This window comes from Lepidochelys kempii, chromosome 26, assembly GCF_965140285.1.
Source record: "Lepidochelys kempii isolate rLepKem1 chromosome 26, rLepKem1.hap1, whole genome shotgun sequence".
NCBI classification, from domain to species: Eukaryota; Metazoa; Chordata; order Testudines; family Cheloniidae; genus Lepidochelys; species Lepidochelys kempii.
Window position 1 is genome coordinate 2,525,484 of NC_136405.1, and position 26,874 is coordinate 2,552,357.

A 26,874-nucleotide genomic window follows, 5' to 3' on the forward strand; every position below is an offset into this window, starting at 1 on the left:
AGGAAAATCCTTTGTCCCGTCTGATTTTGCAGGCGAGCTCACTGTTGCCGTGGGCTGTGCAGAGACATTATCCAGACAGAGCCCATGTGTTTACATCTGCCTTGGAAAGTCTCCATGTTAGAGCAGTCAGCCAACGGGGGGCTGGAGCCCTCCACCGGGGCCAGAGACAGGCCCAGCCTGGAATCAGGGCTTGTCTCTGAGGAAGCTCCGTTGCGGAGCGCCAGGTCAGGCCAGGCTGCGGGGTTGTTTGCATCACTCTCTCAGGGGAGGCCAAGCAGAACCTTAGGCAAGTGCAGTGTGTGGTTCTCTCATCAGGATACATTTTTCATTAAGTCACTTCCTTTCCCAGCCGGCCAGAGCCTCCACTCTCTTGCAGATTTACGATAAGGCTCTTCTCTCTCCACGACTTTTGTTTGGCTTAGTGTTTCCTCCAGTCCAAAGATTTTCCCTCCTCCCTGCACAAATCAGCCCCCTGTTGATATTTGACAGAAGTAAGCGCAGTGAGCAGCATGTCGCCATGTGCTAATGAAGGCTCCCCAGCCTCTCACAGCCTTCATTTTCACCCTCTGCACAGGTCCAGCCCCTCCTCTCAGCCTCCAGCCCCTCCCACTCCCTATGCCCCCCTCCTTTGTCTTTCCTCCACCTCACTTTCAGGTCCCAGGTATAAAGGTGCACACTGGAAACTGCTTTCCGCTTCCCATGCTGCTGCAGTGACAACAGGAGAGGAGATCCGTGGGTGATGCACACATGGGGCAACACAAAAACAGGCCCCCACCCAAAGTCCACTCACAAAACTGGGCCAAATTCACCTGTGTGTGACTGAGGGAGCAGCACCAAGGAAGAATGCAGCTCAAGGCTATAACCCATCAGAACACACGGCCCCCGAATGCCCTCATTAATTGCTATCAACACTGGACTTGCTCTTTTAGGAGTTGCTTTTGCTCTTTTAGGCATCATTGAAATACACGGGGCACGCACATCCACGCCACACAAGCCAACCGAAGAGAGCACCAGGCTTGCAGAAAGCTGCCCACCCATCGGAACTTAGAGCAAGCTGAGTTAGACATACAGAAATGGAGACAAGGTCTGAGGCTGCTTGGAACTGGTGAACCTTTCCTGTGCCCCCAAGGACAGAGGTACTGGATGGCCTGACCAGAGCAGGCCCACACGGGGCAGAAGGCAAGGGGACGATGTCGCTCAGTGTCCCTAGGAATTCAGATTTTGTCCCAATGAAAAAATGTAATGGCCGACGGAGCTTAAAGAGGGACTTGCACACTAGGTCAGACAGCTTCTTTAGAGAACCATGGGAACAATTTACCAAGGGTGGTGGTGGACTCCTCTATCACTGAATTTTTAAATCAAGATGGGCCGTTTTTCTGAAAGCTCTGTCCTAGGAATTATGTTGGGGAGGTTCTATGGCCTGTGTTGTGCAGGAGGCCAGACTAGCTGATCACAACGGTCTCGTCTGGCTTTGAGAATCTATGAATCCCTTCTTAGCCACAAGCCACCTTCTCTCGTCCCCTGGTGCCGCTGCTGCAGGAACCTGGCTGTAAACACGAGATTAAGCAATCGCATAATCCTGCAGCAGTAGCAGACCTGCTCATAAGGGCATGTGCGCATAGCAGCTTAGGCCGAGACTAGACTGGCAGCTTTTGCTGGCATAGCAAGGTCAGTTAGGGGTGTGATGTTTTGCCGACATAGCTGTACCAGCAAGAGCCGCAGAGCAGACCCATTTATACCAGCAAAAAAGTGCTTTTGCCGATAGAGTTTATTTTGCTGGGGAATTGGCATGAGCCTGATCAGCAATAGGACCTTTTACAGGCACACCCTGTGTCTGCACTAAGGATAGCCATGTGGCAAAACATTTAAGCATAGACAAGGCCTTGGAAAGTTCTATGCCTGCTCTCTTGCTCAGGTTTCTGTGCCAACATTTCAGAGCCCGCCTGCCTCTGTGCTGCAGGAAATCTGCCCCCGGCTGCTTTCTTAGCTCGCTCCAAGCGTCGGAATCTGAGAGATGGCAAATAGAGAAACCGGTTCATATTTTCCCTCTCCTGCCCAGCAGTATTTGTGCAGCACATTAGTTCCTGTAAGAGGATTTCTCAGACCTTCCCGGCTCTTTCATGTAAGGAAAGTTAATACCGCTTTCAGCCGGAGCAAACTGCCAGCCAGTGTTTACAGAGTATGGGATTGATTTACCATGAAAGCTACTTTTCTCTCTGACTCCAGGCAACGTTACACCAGAGCCTTTCAGGGCTGGAGTAAACTAATGTGTTTCAGCTCCTCAGCAGCCGCCTGCCTCTCTCCCTCTCTGAATTTCCACACATGGGGCCTAAAATAATCAAGGGAGGTGGCCGTGATCTGAACACAGGCTCTCAGTACTCCTGCCAGGTATAGCACTGGGCTGCTTTCTAAGACTTCCTTTAGACTCCACCACATCCCACAGGGCAGAATGATATGGAAACAGGTCTGTGCTGTCTCAGCAGCACCCTGCGCTACGTTCCCCGGGGGGGGGGGGACTGGGGAAGACAGTGACCATTTCAGCCTCATTTCCCCCCACTGCACCCCCATCTTCAGCCTCGACAGTTTTAACCCAGAGCAGAAGGGAAAGCTGCACACATGGCTGGTGCATTTCCTGAAGACAGGGTAGGAGTCCAGTTATCTGCCGGATCTGAAGAGCTGGTATCCACACTAGTCCACTTGTGCTTTGAGCTCCCAACCAGGAGCCAGCAGAGACCCACCGAGGTTTGCAATAGAGTCACCCTGGCATTTGGATGGCATTGTACCTGCTCACCCTGAGGCTGCATTTGGCCCCATTCAACACCATCCCCCTGCAAGAGCTAGCACTGCATGGGGAAAGAGCAGATTGCCCAAAGAGCAAAGAGCAGATTGCCCAGTAGGAGGCAATCATCAGGTGTCTGAACTCAGATGTATCCACCCAGTGCTCTTTAGGGTGCAGGCCACCATCTCCAATACCAGTAGACAGAGGATAAAGTTAATTCCAATGCAGAAAGACCGTAACCCCCTCTCCCCTAGGGTAGCAAAGAACTGGGATCAATGCACTTAGTGTAGATTAGAACCAGCAGGGTCACGTAGCAGCCTGAGTCACGGCAGAGGTCCCCAGGAGCTAATTTCCAGCACTCAGGGATGCTCAGTGCCCTCTCCCTGTCATCCCTATGAACACAGAGCCAGTGCTCTGCCTCAGCATCCGCTCAGCTCACGGCAAGTGCTACCATTGCTGGCAAAGAGGAGCAAGCAGCTCCCGGCCACATGCGCACACAGGCTACTCTGCTTTCAGCAGGCAGGGGGATGGCTGGTGTGACTCCTTGAAAAACACAGCTATTATAAGCCAGCAGCTGGTCTCTAACCTGCAGGCCGTGAAGAGTGGGTGCTCTCTATGGCACATCTGGGTGGTCCCTGAAGCTGGGGAAGCATCTCTCAGTCTGCAGGCAGCGACAGTGGTTGGAGCCTGGCCCAGGACTCTAAGAGGACTGGGGAGGCTTTTTGACTCTCAACTCCAAAAGAACGAAGCCTCTTTCAGTTCCAGGTGCAGTTGCTTCCTGTCCACCTCTGGTGTAAATCCAGCCAGGATGAAACCCGTTTGGGGTGCCAGACACTGGAGAGGGAGCCAACGCTGCTCAGGACAGGGCCCAAGTGCAAAGTGGCCTGGAGGGGAGATCTGGTGCTAATCAACACAAAGCCCAACAGCCACAGACAGACCAAAGCAGCCTGGATACAGAACGGGGCAGATGCGAACAAGCAGCCACCCCTGTGTTTCAGTTCCCTGAATCCCTCCCTCGTCCCCTTTTCATAGAGCCATGCCCATGTGCGGCCGTGTGGAATGGGCCAACAGGAGACCTATGACGACAGACGTGGCTCATGACAGGGAAATCTGTGAGACCCACCGCGGTGCAGCATTTCAGCAGAGCACAGGCAGAAACACCTGGGTTTGCTGCAGCAGAACCGGACCTACCTTTTGTTCACCAGATGCTTTCATCTGGTGCAGGGGCCCGGAGAACTCGACCCCTCAGCGCTAGCCCCTGCCACGTACAGCGACGGCACAGGGGAATCTGTGCTCTCTGTTGCAGGGGCATGGAGTCCTGCATGACACCGAGAAGCTGTAGGACAAGGATGGCAGAGCCTTATGCTATCACCTTGTCAAGCGTGGTGACACGCAGCACGCTCCTGGGGAATTCTGGGAGGCCCCTCTGATAGGAGTGTGGTGCTAAGTACTTGCCCTGGCTCCATCTCGGGGCACAAGGCCATCTGCATTACCAGGATGGAGAGACAAACCAGGACACAGCATGCTCCTTTCACTAACCTCCTGCCACAGCACCCCGCACTGAGAGCCGACTCCTCCCCCGATCGCCCCCAGTGTATCCTCCCCAGCCATCTGGTTACTATCAGCTGACACTCATTTACAAGTGCTGTGTGAGAGTTCGCAAGCCATGGCTCTCAATCAGAAATTTAACCTCTTTCCTGGCATGCAGACGTGTTCCAGCCCTCGCCCCCCGAAACCTGCTCGTGCTCCAGAGGCCAGATTCCTTCAGAGAGAAGGGAGCCAGACCTGTGCAGCCTGGGAACTCACAGAATACAGAGCAATTCTGGCTCAATATTTGCCTGGCTTTCTCCTGAGGGCTCTGTGAGCCAGCAGGCAGAGGCCAAGCAGGGCCAAACGGCTTGGAGTTGAAACTAGAAACATTCAGACCAAACGTGAAGGGCAAAATGTTCAATGTGGAGATCACAGGATGAGGTTCTCTAGCCTGGATAAAGCAGGGAGTCCGACTGGATGATTCGAATGGTCCTTTGGGCTGGAGGCCAAAATTCTAACATGTCGGTGGCTGAATCCAGATGCCTAAATCCAACTTGGGATCCTGCTGGTTACCCTGTGCAGGGCTCTGCTAACTTCAGCCAGGCTCTCTGCAAACGCAGGGGAAACTGGGGCCTGATTTTCCGAGCTGCCACGCCATGAAAGTCAAAGGGAACCGCTGTGCCCACCACAAAATTCCAGCTTTTTTCTTCTATCTACCTACCTTTCACCATTGTGGCTGAGCGCCGTCAGGTCATTAGGAGAGGTGTCGTCATACAAAGGGGGCGCTGAGAGGTGGCAGATTAAGTGACTTGCCCAAGGTCCCACAGGAAGTCTGTGGCCGAGCCAGGAATTTAATTCTGGTCTCTTGAGCCCCCATCCAGTGTCCTGGCCCCTAGCCACTCCTTTTGCCCCATGCCTAAGTGTGGATTTAGGAGCTGAATTTTGGACTTCAACGTTGAAAAGTTCTGGCCTGAATTTCTGTATGTGATAAAAGCACAAGTGATATTTATGAAGCATAGATTTTTCTATTCAAAAATAAATTAAAAGCAGCATCTGGTGGCCTGAAGGATCCAAAGTGCTTCAGAAAATTTACGAACTGCTATACCAACTAGGGACACACAAGGCGATGCTTTATTGCTCATTGAACCACAGCCACATGCTGGACGGTACACAAGCGCTGTTCAACAGCACCAGTTTAGGACAGGAAGTGAAGAGTGTTGTATCTGACCATGAAGCTGCTGGGGGACTTTAGGTCAGCAGCATGTAACTACTCAAGCTGGAATCAGGCAAGGACATACACAGTACTAATCACCAGAACCAGGGGTTAGCATGTTAAAGTAAAAAGAAAAGGAGTACTTGTGGCACCTTAGAGACTAACCAATTTATTTGAGCATAAGCTTTCGTGAGCTACAGCTCACGTCATCGGATGCAAAGTAGGCAATTAGCAAATGGGAAGTGCCATTTAGACAGTCAAATAAAAAGCCCCTCTCTAGTCACTCCCTTTGCTGATCCAGCCATAAGAGGTTATTAGTAGTTACAAGGCCCCGGGAAGCCACACAACAGAACTCGGAGCTCCAGCCTCACAATTCCCAGTTTTAGCCCCCAAACAATCTGCCCTCTCTGGCTTTACCTGTTTTAAACAGAGGGCTTAAATGCAGACTATCCCGCATAGCTCACCACTCACTTCCAGACACGTTCAGAGCAGCGGATCACTATTGCTGAGCACCGCGGCATTTTGATTGAAACCATTCCCAGTAAATCTAAACCAGATCATTCCTCTGGAAGCAAAAGCATGCTGAGTATTAACGGATACCAGCGACAACATGGGCTCTGCACCCAGGCTGATTAACCACCACTCCCCACTGCAGCCAGACCCCTGGCCTCTCCTGCTGCAGCACAGGGGATGCTCCTGTCTCCCTGAATTACATTCCTGGGAAGCTCCCGTCTGTATATGAGCCGTCACGTAAACTGGGTGGAACACAAGGCCTGCACATCTCCATGGCTCAGCTCAGACCCAACCTGAAGGCTTATTTACTTGGGCACTTCAAATGTGTGCTTTAGCTTTGAGTCTCTTCCATGTGAGCTGCCTATAAAGCTCCCTGGGATGTTTGCACTGAAGAGCCCTACAGGGTCTGCATTGATGGACTGCTGATGTTCTGGAAATGAACAAGAGTCTGTCCTCCTCGTTGCTTCTTTGCTGCAACGCCCAACGTTGCACTTGGATCCGTCTCTGCTAGCTACACTCAACCCAAATATATACTTAATCAAATCCACAGCACAGTCTAGGGGCAGGGGCTTCTCAGTACAATGCAGAGGCAGGTGCAATGCTCCTGGACTTGGCGCCGAGAGGCTCTCCGCCTGCAACTCCTAAGCGAAGAGCGCAAGAAACTATTCGCTGTAGCGTGCCAGCCAAATGCCAGAGTTAGCCAAGTATGTTGGACACAGCCCAGATGGTCGGGGCACACTGTTCAGAAAGCAGTAGAGTTGCTGTGACATTAAAATGAAACCACAGGGTAAAAGCATCACAGCTTTACTCCTCTCTCCAGGGTGCACATTTCATTTTGTTAATTAAACCCCTGAAAGTGCTGGAAAGACTAAGGCCCTAACATAACAACTGCTCTGGCAGGTCAACGGGGCGTCCCCTCCCTAGCCCATCGCAGAGGGAGGTGCAAGAAACCCCATTATGGAGTAACTTACCCTCAGGGGACGCGTCTTCCGAAATCCCATCAGTTACTGGAGGGTTCATCCCGGGGAGGGTTGATGTAGCAAGGCCAGATTCCCGTGGAATCAATGTAGGAGACACAAACGTGGTCTAACAGTTACTTATCAGGAAGACCAGGATACAGGGCTCCTGGGTTCTTGTCTCTGGGTTGGACACAGTCAATGGGAGGCATGATGCTCCTACATCCCGCAGGTGGAATTGGGAGGGTTAATTTATGCCTGGCTCCATCACACCGGCAAGCATCTTCTCGCACCCAACCACGGCACCCGAGATTCAGATTCTGGGGGACTCCTGCGGTACACACAGCCTGTGCCTTTACAGGGGGAAAGGCCCCAGATTAATTTGCCCCACAGAGAGTCAGGAGCTGGCTGTTTGCTTCATCTTTAAACTGAACTAGTCAACCCGTTTGTGAGGAATCAGAACAGCCCTACCCTGCCGAGCCACGGCATCATCAATGCACCACGGCCACAATTCAGAGAAAGCCCAATTCCCCATCACTGCTCAGCTGAGACACTCTGCACTGTCCGAAGGGGACACCCCTTTCTCTCCAGGTCACAAGCTCAGATCCAGCCAGGTCCGAAAGCCATTCCCACCGGGTGGCTGTTAATGCGCCTGAGCTAAATGAGTCTGGACTGGGACCCAACAAACAACGGGCATCTCCAACACACAAGGGAAATGTGACACATGCACCTGGGGGCTTCCCAGCGCAGGTTAGATTGCTGGGAAAGGACAGTTCCAAGCTGATCTGTTTCTAATGAGCACGGCGACCCCGGCTGCATTCCAGGCCCGCCGAGACTCATTAATCTCATGACGTCACTGCAAATCATTAGAGAGGCTGAGCTGAAATCCCAGAGCACTGGGCATCTCCAGGGCACCCACTCTGTGCCTGCCTGACGCACAGATAACAAGCAGCACATGGCCTATGCTCAGGCGATGGCAGGCAAGACAGACACGAGAGACCACAGCTCCATCCAGAGGGGTCTGAGTCATGGCTGCCCCGGGCTGTTCATCAGAACGATGACCATACAACCCAACAGCCAGAGATGCCAAGGCATGCTAGAAACTATACATCTACAAGGGTCAGTCACTGGCCAGGAAAATGCAGGGATGGATTGTGACAACTGCACTCCCGTGCTGTGCTGTTTCTCAGTCACAACAGATGGGCTGGATAGGGCATGTGCATTTAAATGGCACCCCCGCTCCAAGATTTCCTTGCAGCTCCTCACCCCTGTATTCCTGCTGCCATCAGCTGGACACTTTCCCATAGGAAGAGGCACAAGGCTGATGGGTAGGAGGGGGAGTGGGACCAGGCCAGCAAACTCAGCCTTCTCTAGGAAACAAATCCTGGGTTTTATTGCCTGGTAAATGCAGAGAAAGGGGAGCAACTCCCATCCCTGCTAACTCCCCAGACCTCGTCCTGTCCCTGCACACACACATCATACCACTGCGGACAGCCAAAGGGAGATCCAGGATGGGATGGGCCTTGCAGGTGCTCAGCACCTCTGAAAAAAACAGGGTGCACGTTTCCACAGAGAAACACCAGCAGCCAGTCCTCCTTGGGCACTGGCACTGTGGGGACAGCCACCTGCTCCCCTCCCCGTCCCTCCCCCGTCCAGCTATCGAGGGCAGGGGTTCACCGTGTTATCTCTGCAGCTCCAAATCAAGCCAATGAAAAACAATAACATCCCTTGTCAAGGACAATTACTTTCCGAAGAGCACGCTGCGCTATTCACTGGAGTGAGTGGCAATCGGGGGGAGGGAGTGCGTGCTCGGGAGGGCGGGGGGGACGCTAAAGAGGGAGCAGCCCACCCCCCACCTGATGGCTCTGGGCTCCCAGCGTGATTTGAACATTCCAGAGGTGACCAGGAGGTTAATGCCGCCCTGCGCACACTGGGATCAGGACGTACTGTTTGTTCAGGGCTACGAGAAGAATGAGACTTTAAAGAGATTTTCAGCACCCAGGGGTCCAACCCAATTAGACAAGAGTTTTTCAGATTTGTATGCAAAGGGGCGGGAGGGTGGAAGAAAAGGCAGGAACTCAGAAGTAAAGTTCAAGGATTGTGTGGAACAAACATGGAGGCTGTTGACACAGGAAATCCAATCTCCTACAAGAGGGTATATTTTCAGACCATCCTTGGCTGTGATTCCTCCCCCACTGAATGTGTTGCTTAAGGATTCAGATCCATAAAGTAAATTTTTAAACATATTCCAGGCTGTTTTCTACCCTTATGGGCGCATGACTCCCCTCCCATTAATGAGAGCTTCGCGCCAGGATCAAGGGGAGGATACGACCCGACACTTTGAAAAAAAGTGGGGAAGGAGAATAAAACAATTTCGGATTAAAGGGACAGCGACAAATAATTTAGGCCCCAAATTTAGAGTGTAGTTAAAAAAAACAACTGGGCAAAGCTAAATATTAACAGGGGATTTCCTGGTTTGTTTGTTTGTTTGTTTTTAAAAAGCAGTTCATTGTAAAGAACGTTTGGACAAACTTCCCCTAAAGTGTTTGCAACCCAAACATCACAGCATCATGCTACGCTAGCACATGGCGTCGGAAAAGGAAACTGACTCCACAGAAAGTTGCTTGCCGTGCTGAGGTAGCCATGCTGGTCCCAGGATATGAGCGAGACAAGGAAGGGGAGGGAATATCTTTTATTGGACTAACTTCTGTTGGTGGAAGGTACAAGCTTCCAAATGACAGAGTTTCTAGTCCCTGTTTTCACTGGCCAAGGTGAGTGACGTGCTGAAATCAAGCGCAGTGGTGAGGAGGAGAGAATTCTTTCCATGGTAACGATCTCAGGCTCAGGTGTTAGTCACACAGATCAGGACATCTGGCTTTCACCAGTACATTTGTAGGAGGCTTCCCAAAGCAGACTAGGGGATTCAGGCACATCTTTTCCCTTAACTTTAACAGAAGGAATGTAACCAAAGCCCCTAGGCTGCACTGACAATTTCAGCCGCAGCTTTGAATCTGGCAAATGTCCCATCCAGACACACTGGAGACAGGCTCAGAAAAATGGCACTGCCATTAGGTCTAAAGCCTGTAGCCCAGGCCACGCCAAAAGATGCACGCTATTCGTGTAACTTGTTGGTTTGCTTAGAGTAGCACTTCCACTGGGCCAGGTGCATTGCACCGTTCAAGGGGCAGTCCCTGCCCGCCCTCGACAAGGAAGACACGATACCAAGACCAGAATTCGCACACCCACACGTGGGGCTGGATGAGCTCCGCAGGTTGGGTGAACGTTGGCTGCTGAGCTCTGCTGAAAATCTGGCCCCAGTTGCAGGTGCAGAGCACTGGGAAACGTGGCCTCAAGTCCTTTCGGAAATATGGCCCTCAAAAAGGAGAGTATAAACACATGTGCCAGGGACACACGTATATGCAAATGTACCGGAAACAGCTGGAAGCCCCCCACCAATCTCTCAGTTTCCTGCTCAGGCTGCAGCCAGCGCATGCTATGGAAGGTTTCTGCCGGGAAAGGCAAGCTTTGCTAGCTGCAGTCACACGACAGCCCTGCCTGCTTCCCAGCATGTCACATACATTCCAGAAGCTCCATCCTGACGGAGCAGCTGGGATCTGCTATTGGCTTAGGCAGGTGCATGCCATGTAACGAGACCATGGTTCACGTTAATAAATGCTTCCTGAGTTGGAGCTAATGAAACCCAGGCTTCTGCCAGGCCTGGCTCTCCACGAGGAGTAACCAGCAGCACCAGAGCAGAGCTCCCAAGCCTGCTAGGCCATGCCACTTCACCTCCACTACGGGGACACACTCTTCACCAGACCCACTGTTCAGTGGCCTCTGTGAATGGGAATCATACCAGCTGCTTCACTGGCTGCAGGGAGCGTGAGCCTTCTCCCCCACTTCCTCCTGAATCCCCCACCCCCAGTGTTCTCAGCCCCACCCTTATAGCCCCTCACTCTCCATTAGCAGAACACACCCTGCCTCTCCCAGCCTCTTCCATCGCCTAGCATCTCTGGGAGGCTGCTCAGGCAACCTTCGGATCATGCCGGACACTCCCTTTCACCCAACATTGGAACGTGGGACCCGGCACTTACAGGGGTCTGTTCAGCCCTTTTCCTCGACAGCCCGGTCGATGGAGTCACAGATACCTGCAGGGCCAGGTGTGCCGAAGGAAAATAGCCCCACTTAGAGCCTGCCTATTGCCCGTGTAGCTCGGAGCACTTTGCCAAGGCAGGTGGCTATCAGTATGCCCAGACCAGAGGAGAAATGGGGCCACACAGACAGTTTTCCAATTCAGAAGCCTAAAATCGGGCACCTCAGTCCTTCCCGCGGCCCCTCAGTACAAGTGACCTGACACGCTGAGCGCTCACTCTCCCAGCCTCCCCCCCGAAGTCAGCGGAGACCATGGGTGCTGCTCAGCACCTCTTTGCACTCGGCCGCGCGACCCCCAGACAAGCGCTCTCACGGCCCCAGTTCCCTGCATGGCTATGAAGCTTTAAGACAGCCACACGCCTCCCTCCCAGCCGGCAAGTCATTAGCAGCCTTGGTGAGTGCTGCAGAGGGGACTCGGAAGCCCAGCGTGAATGGGGTATTTGTGTGCACTCCTCACCAGCTGCACAGGGACTCAATGCATGTCGCTCGGGCCTGACACAGTACAGTAGAGCTCTCTTCTCTTTCCTCCTCCACGTGCCCTCTCTTCTCGCCACCCCCAGGACACAGCTCTGCTACCTGCACGGCGTTGTTTAGCTTGCAGAAAGAGCAGACCCAAACCAGGCCTTGCAGAAGCTTTTCTTTTAGAAGCTTGCAGGGCGGATGGGTGTGCGGCAGATAGTGCAGCAGGCAGGGACAGCAGGTGTGCCATGTGGTGGTTAGGGGAGGGGTTGCAGGAATTGACACCTGGTTCAGGGCTTTGTTTTTAAGCCAAATAACCTACATTGCCCAGCAAGAGACATTTGCAAGAGCCCAGACCCCACCTCCCCAGTCCCACTGCCACAGTCCGGGCACTGTTTAGTTACCCCTCCTTGCTCTCCATTACGCATTTGCACAGAAGCTAGGGAATGCCTCGGTCTTACAGACAGTACCAATTCCTGGCTGTGCTGCGACCAGCGCTGGGAAGGTACGTGGGCCTGGTGGCTTAGAGTAGGGACAAGTTGCTTAGCCTAGCCTGCCACAATTTCCCTATCCGTAAAACAGCAGTGAGAACGCTGGCTTCGCAATGGGGCTAGTTACCGTCTGTAGATCACAGAGCTCCTTGGACAAAAGCAGCAAGGGCGCATCACCGTCAACTTTCGTATCAGTCGAACTGCTCCTCCTGCTGATTCCCCAAGTGACAGCAGAACCCTCTTCCATATACGTTATACACACCCACCCTTACACCAGAGAACTCTGGACTGGCCAGAGAGCACGTCAGACATACCCCTGTAGTACATTTCATTCCCACAGGACCTCAAGGCACATGGATCTAACACCTTAGAGAAATGCAATCTCCTCTGGGGTGGGGAGTGACAGCCAACAAACTCACTGCAGTAAGAGCGAAGAAAAACATTGGCCACACATGGCGTGGCCAAGCCCTGTTTTCATACCTGTGCTGTGGGATCCTGAACACTCTCCTGGCAAGGAGCTGCAAGGGGAGCCGGTCCCACAGTAACATGAATGTAAAAAGAGGGCCCTGACATCACTAAGTGCTTTTCTCCTCCGGACGAGGGATTGGATGACTCAAGCCTTGTTGTTTCCCCTTTTAGAGGCGCTGCAGCCCAGCTTCCCAGCAGGGATGGAGACACAACATCTTTATCTCCATCATCCCCCCCCAGAGAGCATTCAGTCCAGGTCTCGGGGAGCACGGCGCAGATCCTCATCCACGGGACAGCCATTTACAGCCCCGCTGTGGTCTAGCTCCACCAGCTACTGTCTCGTCAGAGCCAGCTGGGGAACCTCAGCTCCCCCCCGGGACATGGCGCACAGGCTCCACTTACAGTGTCACTCAGTACATCAAGCCAGAGACCCCGATTCACGGCTGGAATGCAGGAGTCCCTCAGAAAGGCAGCGTCTGGGAACAAAACCCCCTCAGTGTGCGGACCCCTCTCCTACAGACCTACAAATCCATATGGGGGCCATAAATCCCACCAGAGAGATGCCTTTCACAGAGAGATAAGAACGCTGACTTTGTTCGAGGGACAATGTCGCTTTTCATATGGGACCCCACAAATCAATGCCCCCTCAGACGCTTCCAGCCCAAACGTGGCTTTCCAATGAGCGTCTGAAGTGAAACTCATTTCCTGGAGTCCCCGAGAGAACCTCTCCCTTCACTCCCCAAGACCATTTCTTTCTTCTGACACCCTCCATGCTGCGCCAGAGCGGCTGCATTCTCCACCCGAATTGTTCATTTTCCACATCCCAGGGCAGGGCTGCAAACACTGCCGGGGGGAGTCCTGAGTAAGAGCATGGGGATTTTGGGCTGGTTGAAGGTGAGAGCCTGACAGCCAAGAAGCAACACAAAACTTCCTCACTCCTTCCTGTCTCCCTCACACATGCACACCCTTTGGTGACCTTGGGCACCCAACTTGAGAAGTCTTCAGGGAATCTGATTCTCAGTAAGTGCTGAGCATCCAGCCTCTGAAAATCCGGCCCCTTCAAGGCATCTCAAAGGTGGGTGCCACCCTCTAGACACTTTGGAAAAGTTCAGCCGATGTTCCTCACACCTGCCCTGGCGAGACCGCCCGTCGAGGACAGCGGGACACCCCATCTCCTTGGCCTGAGGCTGCGAGCCGAGGGGCAGTGTGAGCCAACTGAGGTGCTAGAGTTTGCAGGGCGAATGCTGGCCCGTGGGGAATTGGACTCAGACCCTCCCGACTTGGATCACACAGCCCACCACCGTGGGGATAGGGGGATCATTTTTGGTCTACAGGCTGGGCTTTAACCAGCACCCTAGAGAGGAAAGACTCTGCCCTTCGGCCAATCATCCCCACAGCCATCCCGGGCAAAGTGATTTTAGGACACCGAACAAGCCAGGGATAGCACGGCAAGCTCAGATGCACCCATTTTCACGTAGAGGAAGACACAGGCCGAATGCCTCACCTGTTGACACACATCAGCTGCTCCCCCATGCTCCCATCAGCCAGTGCTGTGGAGTTCTAAGTGCCATTTCCCCCATATTTATAGCAACAATGAAAAGCAGGTTACACTGGGCTGTGTATTTAATTTCGTTACCAAAACCCCTCCAACACCAAGCCGTTCCCCCTCCCCCATTTCCCTTCATAGCAGCAAAAAAAATCTCCCTTCCCCCCTCCATGCCCATTTAATTTTTGCTCTGCTTTGGTCACTAATTTCCCAATCCCTCATTAGGAGCCCAGAGCTGCTCAGAGCTCACAATGGCCCGCCTGGCACTTACAGCTTCTCGAGAGCACGCAGTCCGAAGAAAGAGCCATTCTTCAGCGCTGTTATCTTGTTGTTACTCAAAAGCCTGTGGGGGGAAAAGAAAGGGGGAAAGGGGGGTTATTCAACCTGAGGTAAAGCAGCAGCAAGTGCCTGAACAACCGGCTGGGGCTGGGTGTGTGGTCCGGAGGGGGCAGCTTCGTTAGCCACAGTCAGATGCGGGGGAACAAACTGGAGATACCACAACGTACGTGCTGAGACGTCACAGCTTTGTCACGTTCACAGCCAGGAGGGACCATTCGATCATCTAGTCTGACCTCCTGTCTCACACAGTCCTATACGAATAGTTACGGCCCGTTAGCGGCTCTCCTCAGCAGCGCCCCAGCTCCTCAAAACGGCAACAGTGCCATCGTGCAGGGAGACAGGAGTCTGAGGGAAGGGGGGGGCAGGGGTGTAGGAGCGTTGCGTGTGATGAGACAGCCAAAGCGAGCTAGCGGGGGGCGAGGACAGGCAGTGGGGTGAGCCAGAGCGAGCTAGTGTGGGGCGAGGAGAGGCAGTGGGGTGAGCCAGTGGCACGAAGAGGGATTCAGACTCTGTCTCCCACCCGGCAAGGCGGTGGGGCAGGGAAGCAGCAGCTCTTTCCGAGGGGGTTGAATGGGGAAGTGGGGCTGGTGTGCTGGGACCAGGGGGCTATCCCACTTACGGGAGCAGTGTGGAAGGGGGCGAAGGTGGGAGTGGAAGGAGGAGACACATGGGGTGGAGACGCTGGCCCTGCTGGCAGCATAAAGCGTGGGTCGGGGTGGGATAGGAAATGGCATCTGACAACCCCTGGGAGACCCCTACCTGACAGGTGTATGGGGGGAGCACAGGATAGGAAGCAGGGTCTGAACGGCCAGGTGAAGGCGCACACCCGGGGCCAGTGGGAATGTGGCGAGGGCCATTGGGCGGGCGAGAAGGGGGCCTTAGCAGCTGCGGCCTGGCAGGGTCAGAGGGCAGTGAGGTGGGACCCAAAGGGGCCAACGAGAAGGCAATTGGAGCACTGGCGTGAGAGGAGCTTAGGGCTGAACAGAAGGCATGGGGGCCTCAGTGTGTTCTGGAGCAGGAGGCAGCAGCCTGGCTGTGTCAGGAGGCGGCTGAGGGGTCCCCTGAGGTTGCAGGGAAGGGGCACTAGGCTCGGGAGCCTGCCAAGCCCACATGTCACACACTTCTCATTAAACAACAGAGGAAACCAATGCTTGGGACTGTCCAAGTGCATGAGCATCCTCCACCACAAGCAGCTCCTGGAGACCAGGGAACACGCCGCTGGCTGGAGGGGCTGCCACCGGCTGGGTTGGTCATGAGACTCCCGCTCACTCCTTACTCGCCTACTTTCCTGCCTTCGTCCCCAACCCTGCTGGCAGCCCTCAGAACCCACAAATCCCTCCACGGTCTCGACGCTCTAAGGACCTGACTACGGATCACCGTGGTCACAGCCATCCCAGCGGCTGCCGTTGCTACGAGAATTACAACATCGCTCCAGCAAGTAGCGTAGAAGGGGCCATGAAACAGGTTAGGGCCCTGAGGCTGCCCAAGCTGGGATCAGCCTTGGACGCGGTTCAGAAACACCCCACAATTTGGAGATTACATGTCTCGCACTCCTGACAGGCCGCTGCTAGACTTGTCTTTACCGGGGATAGACCAGGAATGGAGTCTTAGAACTTTTAGTAAGTAATCTAGCTAGGTATGTGTTAGATTATGATTTCTTTAAATGGCTGAGAAAAGAATTGTGCTGAATAGAATAACTATTTCTGTCTGTGTATCTTTTTTGTAACTTAAGGTTTTGCCTAGAGGGGTTCTCTATGTTTTTGAATCTAATTACCCTGTAAGATATCTACCATCCTGATTTTACAGGGGGGATTTCTTTATTTCTATTTACTTCTATTTTTTATTAAAAGTCTTCTTGTAAAACACTGAATGCTTTTTCATTGTTCTCAGATCCAAGGGTTTGGGTCTGTGGTCACCTATGCAAATTGGTGAGGCTTTTTATCCAACATTTCCCAGGAAAGGGGGGGTGCAAGTGTTGGGAGGATTGTTCATTGTTCTTAAGATCCAAGGGTTTGGGTCTGTAGTCACCTAGGCAAATTGGTGAGGCTTTTTACCAAACCTTGTCCAGGAAGTGGGGTGCAAGGTTTGGTAAAAAGCCTCACCAATTTGCCTAGGTGACTGGAACGGCTCTCGGACTCAGCTGTTCCCTGTTCCTCTCCCCACTTCCCTCACTCCCATACCAGCCCTGGCTCTGTCTCCCTGCCTGGGGGCCGCAAGGCTCAGAAAGCCGTGTTCTGCAGGTTGGGGAGCCACTTGGCGGTAACGGCTTTGTCCCCTCAGCTTGTCCCTGAGCGGGGCTCCAAGTCAGGGTTCCAGCAGCTCCCAGGGGCAGACCCTTTCAAGCCGCTCCGCTCCGACTCTTTATCCCAAAGTAAACAGTTTAGCTGACCACAAAGGGGGCCCTCGGTCCTGCTCAGGCTGAGGAGCGGAAGCCAGCCTGGGTGAAAGGAGAGGAGGGGAAAGGAACACGCACCCACCAATTCAGCTAGCAGCTCATTAACGCTCTTTCGAGGCAATTAGCACTTAGAGATGCAGCCTTCTGCCAAAAGAGCCAGCAGTCAGCCACTGTGCTTTTAACTGCCTCAGCACTGAGGGTGCCCTCCCCTCGCCAGCTGCTCCAGTCTCCTTCGCCCTTTCAAGAGACCCATGGGGGCGAGATTTCCACCCACCACAATCAGACAGTCCCTCTGTGTGGCAAGCCCTATAACTACAAAGAGGCCTCTCCAGAGGAAGCAGCAGAATGTCATCAGCTGGGACCTTTCAGAGTGGCCTGGAGAAGAGGCCCAAGGCAGCAGCTCTGCACCAGCCCCTGGGGAGGAAGGGAAACGGGGCTGGTGTTTTCCAATGCATAGATCTCTGTTCCGCAGGAGGGAATAGGAGAGCGGGGCAGGGGGAGAGAAAGGAGAGAGGCTTAGCTGGGAAACCACAGGCAGACACAAGCCAGCAGGACCTGAACCCCCCACATGCCTGGAGCAGAGAGAACAGGGAGACCCTGAGCAGTTGTAGCAGCTGATGGCTTGATCAACTCAGGCTTTGCACAGTGATGGCGGCTGCTGCACGAGGTGTTTGCAGCCCTGTTCTCTGCTGCAGGCAACAGTAAGGAAAGGAAGCTGCAGGAGGAAAAGTCTCTCTGTCGCAAGCTCTCCTGGGAATGACAGGTTGGGAGAAAAGGACGGTTAAGGAATGCCCCCCCAGTGAAAACTCTGGATCTCCCACCTCATCAGTCGTGTTGCCTATCCCAGCGGCCAGAAGCTGCCCAGAGGGGAGGCTCTATGGCTGTGGCTCTCAACCTTTCCAGACTGCTGCAACCTTTTAGGAATCTGATTTGTCCTGCCTACCCCCAAGTTTGACCTCCCTTAAAAACGACTTGCCTACAAAATCAGACATAAAACGACAAAGGTGTCTCAGCTCACTATTACTGAACAATTGCTGACTTTCTCCTTTTTACCGTATAATTACAAAATAAATAGATTGGAATATAACTATTGTCCTTACATTGCAGCGTATAGTATACAGAGCTGCACAAACCAGTCATTGTCTGTATGAAATTTTAGCTTGTCCTGACTTTCCCAGTGCTTTCTATGTCGCCTGTTGTAAAACTAGGCAAATACCTAGCTGAGTTGATGGACCCCCTGGAAGAGCTCTGCGTACCCCCAGGGGTACACGTGCCCCCTGGGTGAGAACCATGGCTCTACAGTGTCTGAGGAGGACACTTCAGCCCTGTTAGCCCCATAGTGAGGCCTCAAGCCACAACCTGCCACCACGGACCGTCCAGGAGGTGGAAATTTCCTTCTGGGTGAGATGGCTGCAATTAGGAATCAAGCAAGGAGTGTGGCTAGGGGAGCAGTCTGGGAGAGGGACGCTCCCAGCTGGCCCCAGCACCGCAGCAAGGAGAAGCTGGGCTGCCCCACAGGATAGCCGCGAGAAACAAGCTGCTGAGCCGGACACCACACGTGGGGGCCTGTGCAGTGTTCCCCACTTCGCCCTCCTCAGGCTGCTCACAGGCCTGCCCTGCCCCTCTGGCAAAGGCTCTCTGACATGGTATCACAGGCCCCCCATGCAGACGGGCATCCTCTTGGCTCTCAGAGCCCTGACTCGCCTGCTGCTGCTTGAGACATCTGCAGCCCATCAGAGGGGGAAACCTAACCCTATAAAACCAGAGGGGGCTGATGGCTGGGAGGGGCAGCAGGCATGGAGCATGTCAGGTCTCACACCATTAACTAGGCCTGCTCCAGCACACCAGCCAGCCAGCCCCGAAGGCCGGAGGGATACACGCAGCTGGTCAGGTCTAACAGAGGATACCCTGTTTGGGTTCCAGTGTGGGGTGGTAGGTGACAACCAGCATCAACAACTAGGTGACAGTAGCATCAACTTCCTAGACACCACCGTCAGCAAGGGTGCTGCACACAACTATATACAAGAAACCCACAGATCACCACTCCTACCTCCACAGATCCAGTAACCCCCAAACACACCAAGAAATCGGTTATCTACAGCCAGGCACTCAGAGACCCCAGAACAGGCTCCAAGGAGAAAGTCTGGGATACACACTTTATCACACATAAAACCGTCTTCATCAGACAAGGACACTCCACCAGAGACATAGATCACATCATGGAGCAGGCCACCCAAATACCCCAAGAGAACCCGCTTCAATACAGAAATCGCCAAACAGCAAGCCAACGCATGCACATGCCAAACTGGAGTCACCCCACAATCCTGTTCGTGTACTCCAGGGGCTTGTCATGCCCTGGGCGCTCCCTGCTGCCTAGCACAGACCCTGTCTAAGTGCTCTCGGGCCAGGACAATGCTTTCCATGCTTTCTGCGAAGCCCGGAGCACACATGGGACACAAACTAACAGCAAATACTGCACCTAGTGTGCTACAAAACACGCAGAGTTCAAGTCCTTTTCCTAGAGGGCTGATGCTTGGCCAAACAAGAAACACGGGATACCCGTTTGGGAGCAGGGAAAGCAAGGAAGTGCCCTTGGGTGGGAGGCCAGTGCAGAAGGGGTTAAAGGGAGCGGGGAAGACGTTTGACACATGGGAAGTGGAAGGATGTTCCCCAGCACAAAGGTAAACAAATATCTTGCTGCTTGGAGACAAACAGCTTGCACCTGACGCAGTATAAAGGTTGCCTGTATTTGGGAGGGAGCCGAGAAGGGATTCTTCAGCCAAGTCTTGCACTTGCTCGAGAAGGTAAGCAAAATAATTTGACATTTCTTCTGTACAGCAAGGGGGAAAAAATTCCTCGCTTGGAACTACTGGAGGGCTGCTCGTTTTTGGGGTGCTCATGCAGATCAGTGGGGATCTGCATCAGATCTACACCGGCCAGGCTGCTCCCAACTCCCCAGGCTCCATTCCAGCCTTGGTCCTGGAGGAGCCTCACTGGCTACCCACAATGATGCCTACCTAATTTTTCCTGTACATCAACTCCTGCCCCAGCTGTCATGTGGAACACGGACAGGAGCAGACCAGCTCAGGCCTTGGCCACACAAGAAAGCCCTGGGCATTTCTCAGCTCACTACATGCTTCACACAGCAACCCAAGGAGCTCACAATCCTTCACGATTCATCAGCCTCCCGTAACAGAGTCCCTGCCTCCAGCAGCAGCCAGGTGTGCCCCACACAGAGATGTCTGCGTGCCATGGGGAGGCACGACTCTCTGCAGCGCCAAACGGGGGCCAGAGCTAGCAGACTGACAGCTGTCTTTGAGGAGGGGCTAATAAAACAGACCGATGTATTCCGTTACGGTCACACGCAGGCATGAGGCAGCCAAACTGACTGGCTAACGGTAGTATCTCGAGCTGACCCGAGTGCCTAAAGGGCTTGAACGAGTTCACCCTCCCACTCCAGTGGTGGACGTCCTCACCCCGCAAAACAGAGCCCAGAAAGATTTAAGCAACTCCCCCCGTTCACTCCCCTCACACAGCAGGTCTGTGGCACCCAGAACCGTGGAGAATGCATGCTGGGAATCCAACTCCGATCCTATGTAACCCTGAACAAGGTCGCTGGCTTCCAGGCAGCTGAAACAGCCGGGGCAGGACCTGCTCTGTCTGGTCGAGGAGGTGGAGGGCAGCAGAGGAAGTGGGGGACAATTAGCTGTTTAGGAAAAGCACTGCAGGGCAGCAGCAGGCAGGGTCAGGGTTATTGCTGGGGGAGTGGATAATGGGAGCATACAGAGCCTCCGCGGGCTAGAAACGCCACTCTCCTGTCACCGCGGTAACAGAGCTATAGCCCCTTTCCCCTCCTTCCTCTGGCCACATCCCAAAGCTGGGGAGATGGGAAGAGCAGAATGGGGTTGTTTTTCATCGCGGTTCCCTCCTTTCAGAGGGTCCCCTCCTGGAACGCGCCTGGCCCCTCCCTGCCTTCCACCCCATGCCACAAGGCTCCCAGAAACGTGCTCCAGCGTAGAGCCCATGTTCCGCCCCACCCCGGTGCCTGCCCATCCCAGGGCTCTCCAGTGGGGCTGGGAGTTAGGGCTCCTGGGGTCTACGCCGAGCTCTGCCACACACTCGTTACACAGTTCTGGGCAAGTCACTTCACCACTCTGTGCCTCAGTTTGCCCATCTGCAACCTAGAGGTAATGCTCACCTGTGCGCCAAGCCCTTAAAGTGCCGAGTGCCTGGAAAGGATAGCGTTCAGCACCCCTCATTAGGATTGGGCCCCAGCCTCCCAGGGTTGTTTATGTTCAGTTCATTTATTGCTCATAAAGCGCTTTGAGTCTCTGCTGATACATGCAGAGAAGGGCCTGCTCTTGCTGTAAGGGCAGTTCCACAACAGTCATAGGCTTGGGAGGACAGACGAGGGATTCTGGGGAGAGGGGGAGCCACACTAATTTGAGCTAAAAGGAAGCCTTATTTAAGAAGTGCTGTGAGGGAGGGTGGGACTAGGAACACAGATGGCAGGGAGATGCTCACAGAGGGAAAGCAACCAGGGAACTCCTCTTTACCCTGTCTCATAACACAGGAATGAGGGGCAGTCAATGGTACAGAAAGGCAGCAGATTGAAACATGATAAAAGGAATACATTTACAGACGGCACAGAGCTATCCTGTGGAACTCACTGCCACAGGATGCCATGGAGACTGAATTTATCAGGCTTCAAAATGGGACTAGACATTTATATGAATAACAGAATATCCAGCAATATCATAATACGTATAAAACATAAACAGGAACCTGGGAAGGGCTACAAACCCTCCTGCTACAAGGCACATTCTACGCGAACTAATGAGGGTTAGGAGGAAACTTCTCTGGGACAGGTTTTCCCATCAGTGAGACTGCAGGGTTTCTTCCTCTGAAGCATCTGGCGTCGGCACAGCAGACGACTGTGTTCCTAAAAGGTAGCTCTACGCCTGTCAGAAATACAGGGATCGGACATGCAATCAGTAACGGGCCTAGAGGGTTTCCACCACACACTAAAGAAACACAGAAGACGAAACTATGTACTTTCCCAGTGAGCTGGTCTGCGTGTGAGCACACATGCTTTAACAGCAAAGGGAAAAAATACTTCACTGTGGATTGGGAAAGCACCCTGGAGAGGCTCAGTTACTAAAGGCGTGGGGGCGGGGGGGGGGAGCTTATTGATGTTTGAAGTCGGTGCTGTTTATATAAAGGCTGTTTCTCCAGCTTGGCTGAATGGCTGCTGTGTGTGTGCTGGAGGCAGAGACCAGGGCAAAGGCCCCATTAGTTCCCCCTAAGAAAACCCAGCATGTATGTGGATGTCTCCAGATTTTGTTTGGGTTTCTCCAGCCCATTTACTAGGCAGAGGTTTGTCGGGAACTAGCAAGGCCTCTCTTCCCACCAGTCTATCTTCTGGCCAGCAAGGCCTCTTAACAAATAAATGAAAAATAAATACAGAGGGGAACATTTCAGAACCAACCAGAAAGGCATATATACATATGGACATATACACACTCCCCCCCTACATGAGCATGTGAGGGGGTCAACAAACATGTGGACAAGAGTGATCCAGTGGATATAGTGTACTTGGACTTTCAGAAAGCCTTTGACAAGGCTCCTCCCCAACAGCTCTTCAGCAAAGTAAGCTGTCATGGGATCAGAGGGAAGGACCGCTCATGGATCAGCAACTGGTTAAAACAGGGAACAAAGGGTAGAAATAAATGGTCAGCTTTCACAGTGGAGAGAGGTAAATAGTGGGGTCCCCCAGGGATCTGTCCTGGGACCTGTGCTGTTCAACATATTCATAAATTATCTGAAAAGGAGGTAAACAGTGAGAGGGCAAAATTTGCACACAATACAAAATTACTCAAGATAGTTAAGTCCGAAGCTAACCCTGAAGAGCGACAAAAGGATGTCACAAAACTGGTTAACCGGGCAACAAAATGGCAGACGAAATTCCACATTGATAAATGCAACATAATGCATGTTGGAAAACAATCCCAACTATACATACAAAATGATGGGGTCTAAATAAGCTGTTACCACCCAAGAAAGAGATCTTGGAGTCATTGTGGATGGTTCTTGGAAAACATCCAGTCAATGTGAGGAGGCAGTTGAAAAAGCGAACAGAATGTTAGGAACCATTAGGAAAGGGATAGACAATAAGACAGTAAGTAGCATACTGCCACTATATAAACCCATGGTACGCCCAGACCTCGAATACGGCATGCAGTTCTGGGGGTCCTGTCTCAAAAAAAGATTTATTGGAATCTGAAAAAGTACAGAGAAGGGCAACAAAAATGATGAAGGGGATGGAACAGCTTCCCTATGAGGAAAGATTGAAAAGTTTGGGACTGTCTGGCTTGGAAAAAAGATGGCTACGGAGAGATGTGATCTGAGTAGGTTGGAAGACGGATGCATACCCAAGGACATGCTATACGGGGAGCTCTCAGAGGGAACAAAAACAACAGGATGTCCCAAGCTTCACTAGATAAACACAGGCAAGTGAGATATGAAGGAATTTGGAATTGATCCTGACCGATGGGAAATCTTGGAAAGTGATTGTAAAAACTGGTGCCATTGTCTCCATCAGGGCATCAAAGTCCGTGACAGGAGCTGGCTCCTACAGCTTGAAGAGAAAAGAGCCCATAGGAAGCAAGCAGCTCCCAACCAAGAAACATACATTTGTAATAACTGGCAAAGATCACACAAATCTCAGATTGGTCTATTCAGTCACATGAGACATTGCAAACCATCTACGTCATAGGCTGCAATTCCCACCGTCTCTTGCAGATGAAAGGATGTCAACAACAAGCTATAAAATCATGAATGGTATAGAGAAAGTGACCAGGAAGTGTTATTTACTCCTTCATATAACATGAGAACCAGGGGTCACCTAGTGAAATTAATAAGCAGCAGGTTTAAAACAAACATAAGGAAGTTCTTCATCAACCTGTCGAACTCACTGCTAGGGGATGTTGTGAATGTCAAAAAAGAATTAGATAAATTCCTGGAGGATAGGCCCATCAATGGCTATTCGCCAAGATGGCCAGGGATACAACCCCATGTTCTAGGTGTCCCTAGCCTCTGAACAGCAAAAGCTGGAATTGGACGACGGGATGGATCACTTGATGATTCCCTGTTCTGTTCATTCCCTCTGAAGCACCTGCATTGGCCACTGTCGGAAGACAGGATACTGGGCTAGATGGACCATTGGTCTGACCCAGTATGGCCGTTCTTGCAAGTGTACGCATGTGTGCTCTGACTACTGCTTGCTATACCAATCACAATGGTCTCCCTCTTATCTGGTGCTCCACCCCATCTGTTGCAGCTTTAGTTACCTCTCACCAAGTACTTAGATGGGAAGCTTTTTGGGGCAGGGAGCATCGTTCCGTTATATGTTCGTACAGCGCCTAGCACAATAAGACCCCAATCACTGGTTGGGGCCTCTAGGCTCTACTGCAATACAAATTACAATTCATACACAGACACACCCACCCATGCTGGCCTGTGGTATTACCGCCCTCCCGGGTCAGACTTTCTGCTCCGTGGCCAGCCTCTGGGCATTTCTCTAGCGGCCCCCGTAGCTCTCAGCTTCTAAACGCATGGACATTTCCCTGCAGTTGACTCTCTCTCCCTCTGGAGTGGCCACCCTGAGTTATGAATACATTTAAACCCCTCTGCCGAGGGTACAAGCAGCCCCTGAAGAACAAGGAGACCCAAATAGGCTCAGGGAAGGAGAATCTCAGGGTTTCCAAATGCAAACATCATACAGTGGACTCCAAGGGGCTGGAGCCAGGAGACCTCCGGGGGCCATCACTCAGGATGGGAGCAGTGCCAGCTTTCTGCTTCTAACTCCCAGTCAATTAGCAGCTGCCCCACCCCACAGCAATGCCCATCACCCGCCCGCTCACTCTTCCCCTTCCCCCCACCCGTTTCCCTTTTGTAAGCAATTAGGGAGCGGCTGGCCTGAGTGAGATGCTGGGCAGTATCCTGTGTTAATGAGGGGCTGCCACTGGGCACTGCTGCGTCCGAAGAGCCTCGGGACCCCACTGGAGGAGGGGACAGGAAATGACAAGCAGCCCTGCTAGCCTTCAAATTGCTTCCACAAGTCAAAGGCTTGAGAAACCGCAGCAGGCTGGGATTCCAGGCCTGCCACGTCTCACCATTTCCTCCCCGGCGTGCCGGCCCTGGAGAGGCCCCAGGCAAAAAGTCATCAGCAGAAATATGCACACGCAGGGAAAGCTCTGGTTTTACTGGACTCCAGTTAGCCGAACCCGCTGGGCTGAGCCCTGCCCTTCGTCAAAGGGCCCACGCTGCACAGCCAGCTCTGCAGACCCCATGGCTATAAAAGGGGCCTTGCTCCAGCTAGCGCAGCTCCTTTCCGGCAGGCTGAGCTGCAGAGGCAGCCGGCATCTACCCTGGCCTGGGACCAAGACTCTGCAGAGCCTGGCATCTGGCTCCTCTGCTTTAACCACCTGAGGATTCCCCCTGCCCACCGGTCTGCCAAAGCGTCTGTCTCCCCCAGCAGAAGATCTACGAACCCAAACTCTGACCAGCCCTGAGCAAACACTCCAGCAATGCTCAGCGAAAGGCAACGTCAACTGGAACGGTTTGAAACTGACCACTTATTAAAAGACAGGCCCCTGTCCAGAACCAGCCACTGTGACAAACATCTGCCGATGGTTTGCACTTATGCCTCATAGAAAAGTGTCTCTAGGACTCAAGGGTCCCAGGTCTAGATTATTCCAGGAGATTTTAATTCCAACAGCAGCTGCTTTCACAACCCAACTCAATTCTTATCTGAGGGGGTTCCCTCTCCTTACCCCACCTTCTGTCCCTAACAATAGGATCTAAGGAGGTTTCCTTCTAAAGCAGGGACCAAGGCAGAAGAAGCCTTGTGCAGAATTACATATGCATGCAAGAGTCACAACTTCCTATGTCAGGTCAGCCCTGCGCCGACTGGCCCATGGCAATGCAGCTCAGCCAGTCACAGTGTGTATTTCCAGTGGGAGTCTGGTTATTTCTCAGCTATAGCATTTTGCTTCCAATGTGCTAGGAGCAACCGAAAGGAGAAACGCTCACACACAGAACCCCAAGCATGCGGATCCTATGTAATCACAGCGGAAATGTACTTGGGATTGCCAGGGATCCCAGCTGGAGGGCACAGTCTGCATCTACTTCCACGAGCCCCAGCGGCTGGTGGCGAATAGCACCTTCAAACTAGCACCATGTGTCCGTAGGAAACGTGCCCTGAGGAAAGCATCGGCTCCCACAGAGGGCAGGTTCCTCGGCCTGCCCAGACCATCACGTACCCTCTGGAACACAGAGCAGATTCCAGCCCAGCCCTCTTCTGCTCACCAGCCAGTGGTCTGCAGAGCGCCACAACCGAACAGAGACTCACAAGCCTCTGACTGCTGTGGGACTGCCCTTACAAGCTGGTAAAATCCCCACTCTCCTCATCCAGCGATTGCTCTTAATGACCTGGGGGGAGCGGAGTGCCTGTGAAAGGGAAGGAACTCAGAGAACTACAGCAAGACAGTGCTATCAAGTGCTGGCGCTCTCCAACTCAGACCCGCAGCCCCGCCGCTATTCCTGTCCTGCCCTCCACAACCTCAGCTATGCCATCACACCTCACTCCCCACCCGCAGCCCCTCGGCTCCCCCCCAGCACTCCACTGAACTGTGCTGATGCTCCTCAAACCTCACCTGCATTCTCCCCTGCTATTTCAAGCCAGGGCCTCACCCCCCAGCTCCACCGAGGTACCTCAGTCCTCATCACCAGCACTTCCTGCTAGTCCAGTCCTGCCCTTACCCAGTCACTCTCATGCTAACCGACCTGCAGCCCCTTTGTTATTTCAACACTGACCCGCCACCCGACTATTTCCATCCCCCCTCCCAGCCCCAGACACTCCCAGTCCTTCCATGGTTGTGTGTTGTGGACTAGCCTCTGCTAGGGACAAAGCTGATAAATCTAACTCCTCTTCCTCTGTTACCTGAGCAGAGCCTGTCTCCGGAGGCAAAAG

At 53.0% G+C, this 26,874-nt stretch overlaps 1 protein-coding gene across 2 annotated transcripts in view; it reads right to left on the reverse strand.

The window, feature by feature from the left end:
• ADGRA2 (adhesion G protein-coupled receptor A2) overlaps positions 1 to 26,874 on the reverse strand; it is a 104,568-nt gene that overhangs the window by 44,000 nt on the left and 33,694 nt on the right. Inside the window, exon 2 of one of the 2 annotated variants that reach the window (XM_073325421.2) lies at positions 14,379 to 14,450. The exons of the other annotated variant lie outside the window; for it this stretch is intronic. Within the exon in view, the coding sequence (XP_073181522.2) occupies positions 14,379 to 14,450 (72 nt within the window). The remainder of the gene's footprint in view (positions 1 to 14,378; positions 14,451 to 26,874) is intronic. 2 annotated transcript variants of the gene reach the window in all.